Source organism: Tachypleus tridentatus, chromosome 10, assembly GCF_004210375.1.
Source record: "Tachypleus tridentatus isolate NWPU-2018 chromosome 10, ASM421037v1, whole genome shotgun sequence".
NCBI lineage: Eukaryota > Metazoa > Arthropoda > Merostomata > Xiphosura > Limulidae > Tachypleus > Tachypleus tridentatus.
Genome location: NC_134834.1, coordinates 40,167,732 through 40,190,632, shown reverse-complemented (window position 1 = coordinate 40,190,632; position 22,901 = coordinate 40,167,732). Strand labels below are relative to the sequence as shown.

Sequence of the window (22,901 nt, the reverse complement as noted above, 5' to 3'; positions counted from 1 at the left end):
CATTCCTGACTGGTCATTAATGGTGTCTATCCATATATAGAAAATGACCACTGTTTGGATGGTTCATTATCAGTGCTGGAGCAACGGATTTAACTATTGTCGTTATTTTTATGTTGCTAACCCAAATAGTGTTGTACAAAAACGTAAATCATTATCCAATGTGCAATCATACCCTTAGCCAGTTCAGTGAAACAGAGTGCACTTAAGTAACGACTCATTATTGTACATTTAGTGGGTAATGTTTGACAAATCCTACAGCTGCAAGCAGTACCTTTTTTCACACAGTATCAGTGCTCAGGTTTCTGCATACAAATCGCTGGCATGATCACATGCTTCATAATAATATACAGGTGACAAAGGTTAGGTCTGTTTCATTAAAACTGGTATCTGTATCAAGGATAAATTGACATTACTGATGAATATATGCCAACACTAATACTTTGACTAAGGTATTTCATGATCTGGAACACATCTCCACAGTAAAATGTCCAATAAACGGACGTCAACTTTAATCAATACAGAGAGTAGTGTAGTTACGTTAGAAAAAAAATTATCACAAACCTTGTTAATATGATGCAAAATTTGGAACACTGCTAGTTTCTTGTGTAATTTAAAGTTAAGAGCCATTGTGATAGTTGAATAGTCATTAGATACTCCATTTCTGCAAATTATGTGTGTCATGCATATAAGCACATACTTTGCAGGTTTCAGTTTCAAACTTGTGTCCTTGATCAACTGAAATACCATTCTCAGATTTTTAGCAGCGGCTTTAATCATATGGTGAAAGATAGATATAAGAGACCAGTATATGAGACACCTCTTCTACTGATGTTCTCCAAGTGTAAATTCCATCAGTCTCTCAAAAATGAGAGGTCCATTAAATAAGTCAAATGGCGTGATACAAAATTCATCCACTTTTTCTTGAGTATTGAAACAAATCTTCGGTCATATTTTATTATTCACTTCTATTTACCATTAACGATAAATCAGATCTAGGTATGTTATCCAATGGATGGGTCCCCATACATGTATACGTTAATGTGCGTGGCACCAATGCATACCACCTGTTTCACCCATCTAACCCTACGAAACTTTGTTATTCGTTCCTTCTTTTTTATAGTCATCACTGAAGAGAGCCAAGTACTCTCTAGGGTTGTACGAGGGCTGTTCAAAAAATACGCGGACTGTTTGAATTGCGCGGCTCCAGTTGGTTCCAGGGGAATCCGCTTGGTGTTGCTAGGTTCGCACAGATCAGCTAATTACGACACCATTTCCCGATTGCAGATATCTTCATTTCTGTATTAGCTACGCGGTTTTAAGTGAAGTGCGATTTTTTTCGTTTGGCGGATTTCAGAATGAATGACCTGAAGGAGCAACGACTTGCTGTGAAATTTTGTGTTAAACGTGGAAAATCTGCGACTGAAACTTTTGCTATGCTTAACACGGCTTATGGTGATGTTGCTATGAATCGTACGGCATGTTTAAAGTGGCATGAACGTTTTAAGGATGGTCGACAGTCCATTGAAGATGATGAGCGTCCTGGACATCTTTCCACGTCAACTAACGACCCACACGTCGACAAAATCAACACCTTGGTGCGGGCAAATCGACGTCTGACTGTCAGGGAGCTTGCTGAAGAGTGTGGGATATCAGTTGGATCTTGTTACGAGATTTTGACCGAAAAATTGAAGATGCACCGCGTTGCTGCGAAATTCAGCTCTCAGAACTCGTGAGTTTTTGGCCAAACACTCGATCACTGTTCTTCCTCATCCCCCCTACTCACCTGACCTTGCTCCTTGCGATTTTTCCTTGTTCCCCAAACTCAAAAGACCCTTGAAAGGAAGAAGATTTGAGACGATTTCCGAGATTAAGGCAAATGCGACGAAGGAGCTGGAGGACATTACAAAAGAAGCGTACCAGGACTGTTTCAACAAGTGGAAACACCGTTGGGATAAGTGTGTGCGTTGGGGAGGAGAGTACTTTGAAGGGGTCCCAGACCTGTAACTTCTAAATAAAGTACATTTTGTTTTATGACATCAGTCCGCGTATTTTTTGAACAAACCTCGTATTATAGCATCTCTTAAATATTCACTCAGTTTCAGCGCCGGTAACATTCCTGATACTCTAAGAGAATTTGCACAGTGTTTTTTGTTCAGTAGGCCATATGTCATCTTATCTATATCATAAAATTGTATTGCTGTCCAACTAAACTGATCATGTCGTCCTAAAAATACGTTATAAAATGCATTGAACAATTTGCTCAGTGCATGTCTCTGTGCTGACTTCAGACTGTTTTCCAGTTCTCCTCTGGTAACTAAAGATGCTCTGAAATTATGCATTCATTCTTGGATGTGATAAAATACCAGTGAAAATGCCTAATTGGCTAATTTATACCAACAACTATTTAAGCTCAAAACTTAATAGCTGAGAATCTTATTTATAAACTAGCTGTGATACAACACTCACACTCCAACAGACCAGTGTTCAAGCAAGTAAAGCCTGCTTTCCAGATAGAAAACTGTTTATTGTGTGGGTTATACCATTGAACAAAACAGCGGCCATGCAGTACAGTGCATACTTATTACACCATGGAATCCCACATTAGACAAAATTACAATATCATTTTCAACTTGCATGCACTTCATTATTCTTAGGCCAAATTCTGTTGCCAAACTTCAATTCACCTATAGCACAAGTAAAATTAACTGACAATGTCTGTAGTAGGTTAATCCCTTATATAACAGTTCCTGAGCCCAGATCACTGACACTTATCTTTGCTTGGTAACGAATATTGCTGAAACAATATTCTAGATGTACCTCTATACTTATGAATTGCTTATTGCCATTCACTAGAATAAAGTTTGTGCTAACTAGATGAAGTAGTGGCTTTCCAGAGAACATCTAATACATGACAAAACTGAATAAAATCTTGGTTATACTACTATTTACAAAACTTCAACTTCTATTTGATGAAAGAAGAGAGTACATATTTTCACTTTAAAAAACTACTTTAGCTGTTGTACCCCAATGCCTTACAACACTTGCTTTATATTTCTGATCCTTGGGTACCATCACAAATTTTGAAGTTGTCTCAAGCCTATGTTCCTAGCTGCAGTTGTCACTGTTGCTGCTGGGGTTTTCCTGTGCCTCAGCTCACGGTTTAACGTGTCCATTAAAAACAGACCATCAAAAATTAAATGCCTCTCTGGGAATTAAATGTTTCTCAGGGTTGTGTGGTACCACATAGGTTTCTTAGCAGTTCTTGATGAACTTATGGATGCATATTCAATAACAATCTATGGGAGATATGCCTGGCCATAATTTTGAGCTTTGAATTTAGTCCTGTACATAATTATTCTTTACAGGATAAATTCTCCAGTGCCAATTGTTAAGAATTGTGTAATACAGTTGTAATATTGCTTTTTATCCAACTACTCTAAAGCATCAAAAAGACGCCCATCAAGAGTCAGTATTTGATATTACATTACCTGTTCCATAGTATATTCATATGAAGCAGTTACTTACTTGAAATATTTGAGGAAATGGTTCTTAGCTAATCACTTGAATACTGGTGTATTCACCTGTTTCACATATAAACAATACTCAAATAGTGGTGCAGTCAAGTATATGGTTTCAGTTTCTCTACAGTAACCAACCACCAAAATCTAAGGCAATGAGAATTTCCTCAGTCAAGGGTTGTTTGTGAGTTGATATTAAAACGTACTAAAAAGTGGAGGATATCAATTGAAAGGGGATGTTACGTAACATAATAGTTTCACAAATTGGTTCCAGTGTGCTGATAGTAACAATTGGGTTACTAGGGGGCAGGTAAATCTAATTTGTGTTAGTAGGAGTAAATACTTCTAAGCTGTACGGAAGTGATGAAACTTTAATGGTCTATATGCAAAAACGACTCGTTTGGGTTGAGAAAATATTTTACATAATAGAGCGAACAACGTTTCGACCTTCTTCGGTCATCGTCAGGTTCACAAAGAAAGAGGTAACTGACCGGAAGCTGACCACATGTTCGAACGGGGTTGTGTAACTGAGTGTCGGAATGTAGAGGGCGGTATTAGATGTTTGAATATATAATTTTATTTATTTTATTATATTAATACGTATATTAATATAATATATATTATATATTAATATATAATGTATAATATATAATTAGTATATTAATAGGTATGTTACTAGGGGGCATTACGTATATTAATATAATATATATTATATATTAATATATAATGTATAATATATAATTAGTATATTAATAGGTATATTACTAGGGGGCATTACGTATATTAATATAATATATATTATATATTAATATATAATGTATAATATATAATTATATAATATATAATTAGTATATTAATATAATAAAATAAATAAAATTATATATTCAAACATCTAATACCGCCCTCTACATTCCGACACTCAGTTACACAACCCCGTTCAAACATGTGGTCAGCTTCCGGTCAGTTACCTCTTTCTTTGTGAACCTGACGATGATCGAAGAAGGTCGAAACGTTGTTCGCTCTTCTATGTAAAATATTTTCTCAACCCAAACGAGCCGTTTTTGCATATATATTTTTCAACAAGTGGGTTTCTCGACATCACTGATTATAATGGTCTATAGTCAGATTATTGTCATGTTGTTAGTTAACAAACTGTCAAGTTTGACTGTTGTAGACTGTCAAGTTTTGTCATTTTATGCAAATATACTACTGTAATTCTTAACCTGATATTAGATTTTGTGTTATTGTTAACATCAGCTTTATAGCATCATTTCAGTAGTATTAATAAACAACGCTTTGAATATGTGTAAAGTACTATTTCATATATTACAAACTGATTAATTTTTATAGTATACTTCCTGAATATTGATATACTAGTCTAACAATATCTTGTATAAAGACCTGTTTTCAATATTAAAATAAAATATTTAATATTTAGATATATGTAACACAAAATCATTAACTAAAGTCGTATATCCAAAGAAAAATCGACAGTTGTAATTAATTAATGATAACAAACAAAGTGTTTGAAAAAAATAAACATCAGTGTTCGTTCGCAGCATTTGAATATCTGTTAGTATCTTTCACTATTTATGACTGCCCGGCATAACCAGGTGGGTTAAGGCGTTCGACTCGTAATCTGAGGGTCGCGGATTCCAATCCTTGTCGCACTAAACATGCTCGCCCTTTCAGCCGTGGGGGTGTTATAATGTGACGCTCAATCCCACCATTCTTGGGTAAAAGAGTAGCCCAAGAGTTGACGGTGGGTGTTGATGACTAGCTTCCTTCCCTCTAGTCTTACGCTGCTAAATTAGGGACGGCTAGCGCAGATAGCTCTCGTGTAGCTATGCGCGAAATTTCAAAAAACAAACAAACAATATTTATGTAAATATTAATTTAACTACAGTCTAGTCCTTCAAAAGAAATAATTTTAATAGCATAAAAATTCAAACTCCAGGTATATCTTATGTATATCCATACCCTGATTTAACTTACAATCTACGTAGTTCAGAAAATAGCCATTTTTTGTTTCTTACATAAAATATTCGTGCCCTACATAAACACCATATAAGAAATTAAGCTATCATTGTTCTTCTAACGAAATACAGTAACACTGATGCTATGCTTTACAAAATGTTCTTCTTAAGAAAATATTTAAAGTAGAACAAAATTCAATCACTTTTACTATTATTGAAACTAACCGAAAAATGTTTAACATAGCATCTGATAGGGCATCACATCTTCTATAGATTTTTTTATGTATATCATTTTGATTTGTGTATACAAGTATAAAGTACAATCTTTTTACTAAGACAGTAATTATATATATAAATTTTCTTCAAATGATATTTTGTATGACACATATCTCCAGGGGATCCACGGGATCATTATAAGAAATGATAACAAAAGAAGAATTCAGAATTTAGACTTACATTACTGTCTTCCCTTTTCTACACATGAGAATGGCCTTAAGAGCAGATGTCAAAAAAAGCTCAGCCATGAAATACTGTTTTGTTTCTATTTACAGATTTTGAGCACGATCTGGATGATGATCTACAAATTCTATTTAAATATTAGTGTCAAGTCGAATAGGGAGAATGTTTGTTTGTTTTGAAATTTCGCGCAAAGTTACTCGAGGGCTATCTGCGCTAGCCGTCCCTAATTTAGCAGTGTAAGACTAGAGGAAAGGCAGCTAGTCATCACCACCCACCGCCAACTCTTGGGCTACTCTTTTACCAACGAATAGTGGGATTGACCGTACATTATAACGCCTCCACGGCTGAAAGGGCGAGCATGTTTGGTGCGACAGGGATTGGAACCCGCGACCCTCGGATTACGATTCGAATGCCTTAACCCACTTGGCAGGGAGAAAGTAATAAATCTCGGTTTGCGAGTGAAATTTTGACCTGTCATCGAGATGTTAATGTACTATTTCTAAAAGTATTGTGTGGTTTTATGGTGAACTTCGACCTTTGTACAATAATTTTAAAAAAATATTCTTAACATTCAATTTGACAAAGGATTGTCTGAATATTTTTATGATTGTCTAGTATGATAGCCTAAATCTTTGTATCATTGATTATCTTATAAGTTAGATTTCAAAACAAACGTAGGATTCTCCGTTTTAACTTATCAGTAGCTTAACGTGTACAGAATAAATATAATAAGGATAGAGAAATGTGCAATATAAGATTAAGTTCTCACAATACTATTTTTCTGCTAAATCAGGGACGACTAACACTGATGGCCCTCGTGTAGCTTTGCGCGAAATTCTAGGTAAATCAAACCAGTCCAATAGCAAACAAATAAGGGCGAAGGCTCCTTCATCCATTTGCGAAGTCACCTCTAGATTGAAAAAGGAATAACAAGGGTCACTCTCACGGTGTTCGAAAAGTTTCAACTAGCTTTCCTAGTCAAATGCGTTTTCATTTTTCCTAGTTTTAACTTTTTGACTGTACGTTAAACTAAACTTACTGGTTAAATACAGTTCCGGTCCTAGAGTACAGGGTCCCCGGGTGCAATAACACTGGTCAACAAAATTTTTGTTGCATTTATATCAAACAATTGGTATTACATAATTTCTTGCCCTGATTTCAGATCTGAAGTTAGTTTTTTCCTCAGTGCTCTACTTTTTTTGCAATCAAGGTATTTGAAAATCTCAAAATTTCGTCATCATCACATTGACGTCGTAGTCTATCATGAAAAATATGTGATAAAATATGTTATAAAACTCTTTAATATAGCTGGGCAATAAAAAAGAAAATGCAAGATAGTATAAATGTATTCAAGTTATTTATATTAATTCAATTTATTTATATAAAACTGATTAGTAGATAAGACATTTGCTACTATGAGGAGGGAAAGCTCAATTGCAGTCTACTCAGGCATGAATTTCCGCTTGTAGCTCTTGCGTTTGTGGACTGTCTCAGGGCATTCTCGTTTAATGCTCCAGCAGTAATCTGCCATCATATGTTTGTCCCATCTCCCTTGGTAACGCTCTTCCATGGTCTTGAGGTCCTGATGGAACTGCTTGCCTTGCTCGTCACTTATAGCTCCTGGGTTCTCAGGGAATCTATCAAGATGACTGTACAGGTAATGGAGTTTGACACTCATGTTACATCCAAGGTCGCGAAAAGCTGACAACATATTCGTTACAAGGGTTTCATAGTTGTCAGCTTTTTTTTACCGAGAAAGTTTGCCATCACCGCCACAAATGAAAGCCATGCAGTCCTTTCCTTGTCGTTCATCTTTCTGGCAAATTCTTGATCACGCACAAGTGCACGAATCTGTGGTCCATCAAAACACCTGTCTTGATCTTCTCGAAGGACAAACCAGGGAGCACAGAAAATATGTGTTGGAAGCATTCACCGTCAGTATTCAACGCCTTCATAAACTTTATATGCAAAAAACGGCTCGTTTGGGTTGAGAAAATATTTTACACAAACTGTTTCATCAAGCCCAGCATGATATGGAGAGGAGGAAATATGATCTTTTCCTCAAATGACAGACAATTGGATCGTTGACAATATTTGGCATACCTGCCTTCAGAGTCTCACGTATGGGCCACTCCTTCTGGTTCCAGTGCTTTTCTCGAGCTCGGCTGTCCCACATGCAAAGATAGCAGGGTACTTTGTAAATCCTCTTTGTTGACCTAGGAGGAAAGTAACCATTTTGAGGTCCACACAAATTGTCCAGTTGTGCTCGTGGTATTTTAGTAGGTCAGTCACAGTCTTAATGACATTATATTCCTCTCGTAAATACACAGAGTGTCCAATTGGAACAGCTGCATAGACATTGTCATTATGAAGTAGAACGCACTTCAAACTTTGCTTAGAACAATCTAGAAATAATCGCCAGTCATTTGGATGGTATACTGGCATCCCTAATTCCTGGAGAAGACCTGAGATATTATGACAATAAACAAACATATTCTCCTCTGTAAAATATGGCACAAAAGCCTGCTCCCGATTTCGGAAGTATGACACTTTAGTTGTATGGCTCAGCTGATTCTTTTCTTGCATCCTGGAAGCTAACACTTCAGCTGCATTTTGGAGAGACCCAAATCACGCACAAGGTCATTCAACTCTGGCTGGCTAAACTGTTGAGGAGTTAATGACTGTGGGGTCTCATAAGAAGGATCGCCAGATTCTGAAAGTATTTCTTGAGTTTCATCAGCAGTCTCTTGCTCTTGGTCACTACCCACATCTTCAGATGGAAGAAATCCTTTAAAACTGGGATTGGGAGCTCATCAGAGTGCAGAGTAGGTCGGATTGCTGAGGGGATACTAGGATATGAGATTTTGTGTCTGTTTTTCTTGCCAATGCCCTTTGTATTGACCAGACAAAAATAGCAGTCAGTTGTGTGGTCCATCGGTTCTCGCCAGGTCATGGGAATTCCGAAAGGTAAACCCTTACGTTTCCCTTTGTCCAGTCACGCAGCATTTCCTCGCAGTTATGACACACAATATGTGGGGCCCATTTCTTGTCTTGGTCACCAAGAGCAAGTCCAAAGTACGCTTTATAAGCACGCCTCAGAAATGATGTTATATTACGCCTTTGACGAATAAGCGTGAAGCATCCACAAATATAACAGAAAGCGTCCGGCTTGTTCTCACATTGACGTCTCCTTGTAGCCATGATCAGATCTGAAACAAAATCTAAACAATTTTAATATCTCTGTTGATAACATAAACGTGTAAGTAATTAACACGTTTCCTGCGATGGGACCCACCGGTGTCCCACTATTGTCTTACCTTTAACTAAGTTGCAGGCAAGAGACAAGTGTAACGACAACCTCACGTTATCATAGCTCATGCAGCACTGAAGCTGACAGATGTACAAGAGCATCGCAGCAGTTGCCGGTTTGCCAATATAGGCATCGCAGGAAACGTGTTAATTTGACCACAAACGGCTAGAATGAAAAACTTAAAATTGCATTAAAACTAGAGCATGTAGAGCTGAACCGTTTTCATATTTGAATTTAGCAGGTCACAAAGGGTAAGAATAAGTAAAAAAATCTTATGCAACTGAGATTTCGAAAAAATTTGTTGACCTGTGTAATTAATGGTGCCCCCCTAACACAACTGTACATGAAATTATATATGTATGAGAGAAAGGGAAATTGAAAATAAAAAGTATAACCATGCATGATGAATTTGAAAACTCAATTTCACTAATCGCCTACCAAGTTTTGAAACAAAAATGTGGAAGCAGATGTATTAATAACAATGAAAAATAAAATGTGCTTACAGAATTTTAGATTTTCTTGCACTATCATTGGCACGCTTTTCTATGAGGTTTTTGAGATTGCAGGTTTTTACTTCCTCTCTCTCAATTGACAAAACAACCAAGAAATTAAAACGGTCTTGACTAGTTGTTGTTAGGAAATACGATTTCATTAATTTCAATTTACTGAAAGAATGTTTACTGTAACTGGCAAAGTTAGGCAAACTCGGATAGCTACAACAAATTTTTACAAACACTGTATCATATCATTAATTAACCAAAAACTCTCAGCACGGGCTTGTTCAATTTGACCGACCACGTGGCGTTTTTATAATCGTTTAGGGTCTTTGTAGTTTTGGATATTACTGACTTTTAATATAGTATGTATATGTTCAGAAAATTCGGCAGACGTTCAGTAAACATTAAATTCTTTCACATACAAAAAAGTCATAATTTTTAGTGAAGTATTCTAATAAATTAAAAACTATTTGTACGAAAATATATCAAGTGTTTTTGGTTTTTTTACTAGTCCACGTGCAAAGTGATTTTCATATTAGGATTAAAAATACAAGAAGAAATGAAGGCAACTGTTAAAAAAGTTGGTGACAACCATAATTGTCCACCTAAGAGACTGTGCAGAATAAAAAGATAATATGATGAAATTGTCCACCTAAGAGACTGTGCAGAATAAAAAGACAATATGATGAAATTGTCCACCTAAGAGACTGTGCAGAATAAAAAAGACAATATGATGAAATTGTCCACCTAAGAGACTGTGCAGAATAAAAAAGACAATATGATGAAATTGTCCACCTAAGAGACTGTGCAGAATAAAAAAGACAATATGATGAAATTGTCCACCTAAGAGACTGTGCAGAATAAAAGACAATATGATGAAATTGTCCACCTAAGAGACTGTGCAGAATAAAAAGACAATATGATGAAATTGTCCACCTAAGAGACTGTGCAGAATAAAAAGACAATATGATGAAATTGTCCACCTAAGAGACTGTGCAGAATAAAAAGACAATATGATGAAATTGTCCACCTAAGAGACTGTGCAGAATAAAAAGACAATATGATGAAATTGTCCACCTAAGAGACTGTGCAGAATAAAAAGACAATATGATGAAATTGTCCACCTAAGAGACTGTGCAGAATAAAAAGACAATATGATGAAATTGTCCACCTAAGAGACTGTGCAGAATAAAAAGACAATATGATGAAATTGTCCACCTAAGAGACTGTGCAGAATAAAAAGACAATATGATGAAATTGTCCACCTAAGAGACTGTGCAGAATAAAAAAGACAATATGATGAAATTGTCCACCTAAGAGACTGTGCAGAATAAAAAAGACAATATGATGAAATTGTCCACCTAAGAGACTGTGCAGAATAAAAAGACAATATGATGAAATTGTCCACCTAAGAGACTGTGCAGAATAAAAAAGACAATATGATGAAATTGTCCACCTAAGAGACTGTGCAGAATAAAAAGACAATATGATGAAATTGTCCACCTAAGAGACTGTGCAGAATAAAAAGACAATATGATGAAATTGTCCACCTAAGAGACTGTGCAGAATAAAAAGACAATATGATGAAATTGTCCACCTAAGAGACTGTGCAGAATAAAAAGACAATATGATGAAATTGTCCACCTAAGAGACTGTGCAGAATAAAAAGACAATATGATGAAATTGTCCACCTAAGAGACTGTGCAGAATAAAAAGACGATGAAATGTTTGACCGTGAAACTCCTTGTCACCCAGAACAGCACTTCACACTTACATTCGTCAATACGATAGTTGATAAAATACTAATGCACCTTCAAGAGCGATTTATTAATATTTTCAAAATAAATTGATTGCTTCAAACTCCTTGAATACATAATAAGACAAAATAGTTCCGATGAAACAGCAAAGGAAGAAGGTAGAAGTCCAGGCTGTACTTGACCCTTCCAGGTCACTTTACCAATCAACAATCAATGAAATGGCTTTGACGTCATATTCAGAGGTTTAACCTTGGAATGATATACAGAAGTAGGAGTAGGGTCATACTAGATAAGCTCTACGTCACTAGGAATATTCTGCAGTCTACGGTAAAATCTAGGACAAGTCAGCAAGTCCGAAAGATACCATAGGTAATATGTAACGGACCATCACTCTGAGTAAAACAGATCGAGGTTAAGGACATTAAAAACTGGACCTCTCTGTCCTCGACAATACAGACATTATAGACAACATAAGAATATGTTAGCTTTACTATGCAGAAACGAAACCCTCACAACATATTAGCGGGAAAACCTAAAATTAGAAGTAAAAAACATTTTTAAAAGTAAAAGTAAATGGCAAACCCAGAACAGAAACAAACAAATCGGTCTCCCCAAACGCATATAAATTGCAATAGCCAGAAATACAGAAAGTGCCCCAAAATTGTTAGTATCAGTTCAACTAATAAAAGCTGAGCTTTACAACCAAAAATTGAAAGCATAAAAATCAGAATAATAGCGAAAGAAATGAGAAAAATTCTCAGGCTTTTTTACAGACATTTCAATAAGAACAAACAAAAATGTATTAATAGACAGAAATATTATAATTCAAACAGAAACAGAAAGCAAGTTAAACACTCTAGTTAACATTTAACTAAAATATCGTCCTATCAGCCTAGGGGTGTTGTAATATGACGGTAAATCCCACTATTTGGTGGGTGGTGATGACTAGCTGCCTTCCCTCTTGTCTTACACTGCTAAATTAGAGACGGCTAGCTCTGATAGTCCTCGTGGAACTTTGCGCAAAATACAAAAACTAACAAACTAAATTATTTTTCCAGAAACCTGTAAACATAAACAAATGGGACAATATAACACAACATATAAGATAGTTAAGTTAAACATAGAAACAGCATAACAGGAGCCCTCATGAATTAAGAATGTTGGGAGGTAAATAAAAAGGTATAAACATGAACAACTCATCAGATTCTGACATACTGCAGGATGCATTATATTTAAAAAATGCAAGTAAATAATACAGATAAATTGTACACATGTTAAAACAGTGTTTGAATGAAGACAATTTACTATTTTCAAAGAAAATTGAAATAATCACATTGCATTATAAAAGAGAAAAAGAAAATCTAAAAGATTACCCACCTATCACATTGTGCAATATAGACTAACATACTAACCAAATGTATCAGCAACAGAATCTAGAACAGTGGTTCTTAACCTGGGTTCAATCGAACCCCAGGGGTTCGGCGAGTCAGTCTCAGGAGTTCGTTGGAGGTCAAGACACACACACTGTGTGTGTGTCCGTTCCGTTCATCCCACTGGTATGATTCGTGACGTCATGCTCCACTTGACCATCATTGGCTGTGGCTGATCACGCCACATCACATGGCCTTAATATATGAGCTGCAGGGAACTTCGTGCGCTTAGCAGTCAACTTGTGACTGTAGTAATCGTGAGTCATTTGTGATTTTTTTCCCTAATCTTTCAATCTATTCATACTAACTATGTCGAGCAAAAACAGAAAGCGGTCGGACGAATACGTACAATATGGATTCACGTGTATAACGGAATATGATGGGAGTCAGCCTCCTCAATGCATGACTTGCAATGCTAAGTTGAGCAATTCTAGTCTAGCACCGGTAAAACTAAGAGAACACTCCCTTAAGCTGCATGGAGATGGGAAATACAAGAACACAACGCTTGCTGAATTCAAGGTAAAGAGAGCCAGGTTCTATGAAAAGGCTACTTTGTCTGTTCTCAGCTTTGTACCTATCGACAAACCGATCCTCACAGCATCGTACGAAGTTGCGTACTTGATCGCAAAGCAGGGCAAACCACACACCATTGGTGAAGCACTCGTAAAACCAGCTGCGTTGAAGATGGCGAATATCATGCTGGGAAAAGCTGCTGAAAATAAGTTATCCCAAATTCCTCTTTCAAATGACACCATCAGCAGCAGAATAGATGACATGAGTGATGACATCTTGGCTCAAGTAGTTGCAGATCTGATTTCAAGCCCAGGAAAATTCAGCCTTCAACTCGACGAGACCACCGACGTTTCCAGTCTAAGCCAGCTTGTTGTATTTGTGTGCTATGTAAAGAACGACGAGATAGAAGAAGATTTTTTATTTTGTAAGCCTCTTACAACAACAACTAAGGCAGCCGACGTGAAAAAACTTGTGGATGACTTCTTCAGAGACAACGATCTTTCGTGGGATATGGTTTCTGCAGTTTGTTTGAACGGAGCTCCAGTCATGCTGGGACGAAACTCTGGTTTTGGTGTGCTGGTGAAAGCCGATGCACCACACATCATTGTAACGCACTGTGTTCTGCACAGGCATGCATTGGCAAAAAAACCTTGCCTTCAAAACTGGCAGAAGTATTAAAAATTCTAGTGGAATGTGTGAACTTTGTGCGAAATAGTGCACTGAAGCACCGCGTCTTCAAAGAGCTGTGTAATGAAATGGGATCTGGATTCGAGGTACTTCCGTACCATTCTAACGTTTGGTGGTTATTTTTGGTGTATATGCCGCTTATCAGCTATCCAGAGCGTCCCAAAGTCGAAAACCGGCGAATAGCCAAAATCGAGATTTCTTATTGTCGTTCATCATCATTTTTCTTAAACAGGCCTAGCGACTATTTAGTTCTAGCTTGACTACCCATTTTATTATTCTACACAAAATTTATGAAGCTTTAGAATACACTCTATAAGACAGTAATCCACGTATGCCTTCTTATAAATACGTAAAAACAAGTGTTAGAAAAATCATTTAACTGTAAATAAAAAAGCTATGTAAGGAGTTTATTTTCCGATTAAAGACTAGAGATTTAGTTTGCTATGTAATAATTAGCTGGATCCAGTGATATGTCCATTTTCATCTCTATCTTATTTAGTTTGTTTTGTTTTTTTTAGCGACCAAGCTGTTCCAAATATGCAAACTTATCTTCAGTTATTTATAACTTACTTCCTAATCTGTAAGATAGCTCACATTCGGTCAGAACTTACTGATGGTTATTTAAGAAAGATTGTTTCTTCTCAAAAGTTAAGGTTATTTTAAAATCGAAACTTTTATACCTTTATACACTAACCTTTATGAATTTACCAATGAACATTAACGTGTTAGACAAAAACTTACTGCGAATTCCAATTAATATTTTATTTGTAAAAAGTAAATCAATATAAATGTTTACCCTCACATCAAAACGAGTGTTGTACAGTATTCAACTGCAACATATCCATATAATAAAAATAATAGTGAATTATACAGATCTTTGTTTTATTGTATCGTATTTTGAAATTAACAAAATTGTAGCTTATAATCTTTTATTAAATGGTTTTAAACATTAAGCTATAGCAAAAATCACCAATGAAAGGAAAAAGCAACATCGTGCAGAAGTTTAAATTGAAAATACACTCAAAGGAACGTGATTTTAAAGTATCTGCTCAAGGTTATTAATATTCCTTCTGTTAATATATTTTAGTATAGCCTTACGTTAAATGAATCTAATTATTCCCGAATAACACAAATATAGAACTTTTACAGAGCGAGTGGTTCCACAGAAGAAGCCAAGTATAGGTTCAGAAAATTATATATCATTCTTCCGTAATAATATGATCAACACGTATATTATTTCAGATATGTCACATATCAAATACAAAATTTTCTAAAATGTTTTAAAATACCTTATAAATGAACGCCATACCACCCTGAGAAATGTTACCAATCGACACTAAGCCACATCTTTTAAGGCCTATAACAGTGAGTTGCAGCTAAAATTTGGAAAGATCAAGAAAGAGTAATAAAGGAAATGGGAAAGAGAAGAAATTAATGTTGGTATTTGATACGTTACATAACCTCAGTTTGTTTTTTTTCATAAATAATAGCTTTCGTTGGTTACACAGAAATAAAGTCACTTGTTAACAAGTAAGCTGTACCTGCTTACGAAAAATTTTTGAGGTAAAAAAACTAAGACTTTTAATTACCAGAATTGTATTATTAATGTTGAATTATTGATGCAAAAAAATGAATATTTAATGGATTTAATAAGGAAACTTTAACTAAAATTATTAAAATATTTTGTGATAAATATAATAATGTATTAAATAAATATAAAAAAGTAAAAATTAAGGAAGTTTCACTGAAAGCTTCTTATAACTGTTTTTAGTTGTTAATAAGGTCATTTAAATAACTTGTAACTACTTTTATGCGGATGAACACTTTATCGCATATAAAGGTTTCTTTAGAGTTTGAAGACTGGTAATTACAGTGGACTTGAATGAGTGATGGTTAAGAGTATACTAGTTTGTTGAGATAACTGGTTGAGGCCTGTAATGCTAACTCTAGGAGGTGAAGTTATTTTACTTACCCTCAAGTGGTAGTACCTTATTATTATTATTCTGGAGAGCAGTCACCTTTCCATAACTGTTTGCAGGCAACGAAAAGTGATATAGATGTGAGACGTTATGGGCTTGAGTACCCACATATCGCTCTCCTACTTTTATAATTTCTATTTATTTTAATTATTTTATTACTTATTTATTATTATTATTATTATGTATGAATCTCCTGATGTGGGACAAGTGAACGTAGGTTAAGAATGACAGACGGTGCATCCACACAGCAATATGGGTTGTACTTCCGCAGTCACCTCCAAAACCTAGGGTACATGTTATATCCCACATTATAGTCTGTGGCGTGGGAATTGTTTTAAGTTGTGAAGCGTTTCTGATTTTTTAGGCTTATTTTTATTTATTAGAAAATGTTATTATTCAGAGGTTTGGAGTTGCTCTTTTTAACGAAGCCCCTCCTATTGATTTTTATTATATTACTTGACTGTTGAGGAAAACTAAATACTAAATCTAGAAGGTGCCACTTACTGTAACTTATGTGCTATTTTAGCTTTCATATGTACACTGAGGGATTTCTAAATGTAAAATCAGTTATATCTGACTTTCATATAAAAATGGCATATTCAAGCCAGAAAAATATGTTTGTTTCTTGGATAATATCGAAACTAAAACTGATAGAAAACAACGTAATAAAAAACGATCAATCATACAAATGAAATTACGTACAACAGAAACAATTTCGTAGAAATATAGTTTATTTCGTATTCTATTAATCCGTGAAAACTTGAGCTTACGTTGAATAATTGTGAAGTTATAATGCTTATAACCGAAGAGTATGATATATTACTATTAAAAGACGATGATCCATATATTCTAAAGCCAAATATTTTCTTTTATCAAAAATATTCAGATTGATATCATTATCAATTATTTTAATTTCTAAATATAAATAATGTACTTCTACATCAGAAGTTAAAGTATTTTAATTTTCAAATTTTACCATATAAGTAGTATTAATAACATTATTCATCTCATGATTATTTATACTAATTAAATCATCTATATACCTGTAAGTTAAAGCAAAAATGTCCAGGTTTATGTAATTCTCAATAAATCCATTCTCATAAAAATAAAGGTATAAACTTGCAATACAAGCAGAATAGCTAGTTCTCAGTGAAACTTCTATTACTTGTTTAATTACCTGGTTATTGAAATATATATAATTATTATAAATGCAGAAACTTAGTATGTCTTTATGTTTTCGGAGCTAATTTTTCTTTCTTTTAGTACTATGAAAGAATAAAAAGACTGTTGTATTAATGAATTCAAAACAAATATTAATTCTTTTAATAAAATTGTGATGTACAGTGTAGTAAAATCAAATGCTTGAATACTTTTTTATTTGTTCACAGTTTCTTGGATATTCTAAAATGGATTGATTATTTTTATTATCCAAGATTTGTGTTTGTTATTATTAACACTTATATTTTAAAATTTATCAAATAAAATATTAAGTAACTTATTTAATACACTATCCAGTTGTTTAGTAATTGTTTTTATTGAAATAGAAATATATCTAAATTTAATCGAATATTTATGGAGTTTAGTAATATGAGCATATAGAAAAGGTAAATCTACAAACGAATCTGGTTTAGCATAAAGTTTTTTTAAGCTTTAATAAAATTATTAATTACTGTATCTTTAGATCGGTAAATAAGCTTAAATGTTTGCATACTGTTGATTTCCTTTTTTTCATAATTAATGCATAAAACGTTTTACAAATGATACCAAAATTACAGTTTGCTTTATAAATGGAAACTATAACATATTTTTCATGTAATTCTTGAATCTTATTTTTCAACCGATGGAAAGACAAACCTATGCGATATTTCTTTAATTTTATATGGGATAATATAAACTTTTTTTTAATATATAAAAGTTCCTCGGTGGACACAGCAGATATCCCGATGTGGTTTTGTTATAACAAAAACTCCCAAACCCACAAATAAAACTTTCATTTTAATAAACAGCTAGGTGGATAAAAGGTAGTATAGTTAAGTTTTAAAATATATTCATCAGTATTGTTTTAAATAGATTTTAGAATATATTGCTTATTACGCTCTGTGGCAATTCTGTATTTAGATTCTTTTTTAAGTATTTCACATAATCATTTATCTTTTTATATTTTTCAAGTTACCAGTAATAATATGGTTATTTAAACGTATCAATAAATAAACTGTTTTCACACTCACAAGGTAAGGTATTAACTTTATTTACATTTAAATTAGTGTTTAAAAACTTTTATAATTGTATAATAGTAAACCGATTGGAATTTCGTATTTTTAACTATTTTTATAGATTGATGAATAATTCTGGAAATCTGTAAGTCATTGAATACTTTATGTTTAAAATTAATTATCAAATATGAAGTTTTAATTTGTAGTTTCTGATTTTTAAATAAAATTGATAAATCATTCATTTTTAAATGATATTTTATAACGTCTGAAAGTAAGTGCTTTGCATGATCATTTCGAAAACATTTTTTAAAATAAAAGCTCTTAATTTTAGTAAGATTAAGTTGATGAAACTTTTTGAATAATAATTTACGTGCACTAACACTAGTATAAAAATATTTTGTAAATTACTATAAAATTGTGAAAAAATAGCCCATTCTAATTTATTTTTATCCCTTATTTTCTTACTTTTATTATTATTATTATTTATGAATTTCTTTATGTAAAACTAGTGAACAGAGGTTAAGACTGATAGGCGGTGTATCCGAAATGTGGGTCCTACTTCACAGTCACAGGTACATTTTATATCTCACATTACAGCCTGTACCTTGGGGATTTTTCAGTTTGGCAGTCTTTTTGTTGTTTAGACTTGTTTCTGTTTATTAGAATGTATAAATATATAAAAAACGAATCCTTATGATCCTACTGAAAAATCAAAATCAAAACCTTCTTACCCAGAAGTTCGTCACTTGGTTGGACAGCCCTAATGAACTTGTTCACCATGTTGAACCATCCTTTCATATCTTTTTGGTCATTGTTCTCTGAAATGTCTAGCTGGTAGGATTTAAAGGAAGGAAGTCCCTCGTCTCCCACACACGTGTTATTTATATTCCCGAGAGAAGAACAAGGATCCAGCAAAGCAACAATTAAACATAGAAAAATCACCATTTCGGTTGCAATTTGGTCACGTGACCAGCAAAATTTGGAAAAGATAACGATCCTGAGCTACATGAAACACAAATAAAATAACCTTCAGTTAACTTACAACAATCATATTGTAAGAGCAGTTTATCTTATCGCTATTTTCTTTAAACCACCTAAATCATTAATGATAAAAGTCCACTTGCATGTTACGCAAATGATGTGACGTTACTCGTTGCCTTATCTAGAATGCTATTTTTAGTTAATAAAACCCTCAGATTTATTATTATGTCTTTAATTATAAAATAAAAACTTGAATTACTTTTGCTGGTGAGGTAGAATTAATATTTTTCAGAAAAGACAAAAAGTAGCTCATATGTGCTTCTTTTTTAATTGAAAATTTGTCACTTCTTTTTTTCATCTAAATTAAGTAACTAAATTACATGAAATCAAAGCTAAAAGTATTACGTAGTTCGGATAATGTAGACGTTTCGCAGAAAAAGTAGCCTCTCCCAAACAAAGAATTATGAAAATAAGCTATATTTATCACAATCTGTTATGCTTTTGGAAGAATGTACATTATAATCGATAAAATATTTTACTCACTTTCTCGAAAAAAAGATCAAAGTACAAAATAGACACTGCAAATCAAATAAACACAACATAACTATAAAAACACCCAAATACTAAAAAAAGAAACAAACATAAACAAACGCAAAATTAAAGAAGCCTTACTTATACAACAACTCAAGCCCAAAATAAACCAATACATAGGAACACCTTTATACCTATATTAAAAACAATAAAATAAATAATATAAAATTATATATTCAAACATCTAACACCGCCCTCTACATTCCGACACTCAGTTACACAACCCCTTTCAAGCATGTGGTCAGCTTCCGGTCAGTTACCTCTTTCTTTCTTTGTGAACCTGACGATGACCAAAGAAGGTCGAAACGTTGTTCGCTCCTCTACGTAAAATATTTTCTCAACACAAACGAGCCGTTTTTACAAATATTTTTCTCTACAAGTGGGTTTTCTTGACACCACTGAGTTAGATCTTTGTCTTAGTAACGTCGTAGGTTAAAAAATCCCTGGCCCCACCAACTCGTAGCAGCGGTGTTTTTGTACAGTAAATGGTTTGTCTGTTTGTTTTTTGAATTTCGCACAAAGCTACTCGAGGGCTATCTGTGCTAGCCGTCCCTAATTTAGCAGTGTAAGACTAGAGGGAAGGCTAGTCACCACCACCCACCGCCAACTCTTAGGCTACTCTTTTACTAACGAATAGTGTGATTGACCGTCACATTATAACGCCCCCACGGCTGAAAGGGCGAGCATGTTTGGCGCGACGGTGATGCGAACCTGCGACCCTCAGATTACGAGTCGCACGCCTTAATAAGCTTGGCCATGCCGGGCCGTATAGTAAATGGATACAGATGGATCTGGTTTATTTCTGTATTGAATTCAATTTTATGAAGAGGCATTTGGCTTTTGGCTACATTCTTCCTTTACCAGCAACTTTTTAAGCAGAATGTTTTTCTTATGAATATAAGGAATAGAAAAGAGAATTAATCAATGAAAAAGCAAAATCAATTATTTTCTATACGAATCTAAATTTCCTCTCGTTTTTAAAACTCTTAAGTATTATCGAAATAATTTCTAATTTAAACATTTATTCTCTTTTTCCATAAATGATCACAATAATGTTTTATTTTAGGACTTTTGCCATCGATATTGTATTTTTACTTCTACATTATCTCTCGTTATACTAAAAACTCTTCGGTTTACCCCATGTAACACAAAATATTGTCTCACTTTTTTATCAATGTATATATATACATAAACAGTTTCTAAAGAAAGCTCAACTGTGGTTTAATTCCATTATTTTACTGTATTTAATTTTGGCACACAGTAAATATTTGGCAAGTATCCTATTATTGAGAAATTAATCAAATGCCTCATAACTATGTTTGCCAACTTTTTTTTATTTATTAAGGAATTGTACAGCAGGGACGAAATAAGTTTTCGCAACTACCTCTACAGAAATGTAGAGTATTTTAAATTATTTCTAAAGGACTTGCCTAAAAGTACATGTTTTTAACCTTTATTTGATAACATGTATGTATTGAAAAAGTTTAATTACATATGAATTGTCTAGATAATAAACACAAAATAATTATATTCAATTAATATATAAAACGTATTGGTGAACGTGTTCTGATAAACTGGGTGTCTACTAAGCAGTACCTAACTCGGTTTTAAAGTTACTTTTAATAATAATTTTAATTATCATTATATATCTTTACAATCATGAAGATTATTTTGCATTTTTCGTTTTTATATCAAGTATATATGTATAATACATAATGAACTATTTGTGCTGCGCCCGCAGCGGGTATCGAAACACGATATATTAGCGATACAAGCTCTAAGCTGAACTACAGGGGATTTTGGCCTCGTCATGTGGCTAAAATACTTGAATCTATTATAGAGACAAACTAAAATCATCGTTAATAGTAGTGAGATTTTTTAAAGGACTTATAAAGCTTTGTAGCATTGGTTATTTTGCAAATCGAAATTAATTCAGTCAAATAAAATTTTTAAATATTTTATAAAAGTACATGAAACAGATTTGATTGATTGTAAAACTACTTGCTTTTTTTATGAGATTATTGGATTCATGAAATAGTTTGACAGTAGGATGTCCGACAAAAAACGTAAAGAAAAATCATCTTCCAAACAGTATTTTTAACAAATGTTACCCGTTTTACCTAATTATAATAGTGCCTTAATTTTACTCACTTTGTTTTATAATTCAAAATAACAACACTGAACTTTAAACATTAAAAAGACACCTTGTTTTAGCAAAGAATACCTACCGGTGGACGAAGTGTGTTAGCTTCTAAGGTTTCTTTCTGTGGCTACCCTGGAAAAGGACGTATAGAAGAGTCCTCGTCCCATACAGACAAATACTACTACACCAGTTCTCACATCAGTAACGTTCCAGCAGGTCTAGCACCTGTATTATGACGTTGGATGTAGTTCATTCCTTGATTAGCTTAAGTAAGAAATGTACGTGAATTTCTAACATCTACTGTGGATGGAAAACTATTACTCTAGCAACAAAGATGCGTATAAAAATGTAAACGACAAAACAGATAGAAATCTTCCGTTTATATTTGTTTGCTTATAAAGTTTCAAAGTTCTAATTATTAAATACAAATATGTGACCGCACATCATAAAAAGAGGAACCTTGCAAAGGCACTATCAAATATATTTTGAATAACTGATTGGTATTAAAAAACACACCAAAATGACGGATCTTAAATGAATTAATATGAAGTTTACAGTTAAAGAAGGAAAATGATAAACACACCATATAAATGTATCTACAATAACTGTAAAAGAACGTATTCTATTGTATTGTATGAACTAAAGTTTTTAGTTGAATAAAGTATTAAACAAGTACAGGAACTATTGTGATAAGAAGAGTAAAGTATAGCTTAGGAAATACTGAACTGTATATGATATAAAGGCCAGGAGCTATTATTACTACAAGCTGGAATACCTATCCTCCGAACAGAAGTTACGCAAATTCATGATTAACGAAAGGTTACCTGAGGACATGAAAAATTGCTTC

The 22,901-nt window shown here is 33.8% G+C and overlaps 1 protein-coding gene across 2 annotated transcripts in view; it reads right to left on the bottom strand.

The window, feature by feature from the left end:
- Window positions 1-22,295, bottom strand: part of LOC143229117 (prominin-1-like) — a 129,368-nt gene extending 107,073 nt beyond the window's left edge. For both annotated transcript variants that reach the window (XM_076460964.1, XM_076460965.1), the window contains exons 1-2: window positions 22,140-22,295; window positions 19,071-19,341 (exon numbers count right to left, since the gene is read on the bottom strand). In XM_076460964.1, coding sequence (XP_076317079.1) covers window positions 19,071-19,284 — 214 coding nt within the window. In that variant the 5' untranslated portion in view covers window positions 19,285-19,341; window positions 22,140-22,295. The remainder of the gene's footprint in view (window positions 1-19,070; window positions 19,342-22,139) is intronic.
- Between the last annotated feature and the right edge of the window lie 606 nt (window positions 22,296-22,901).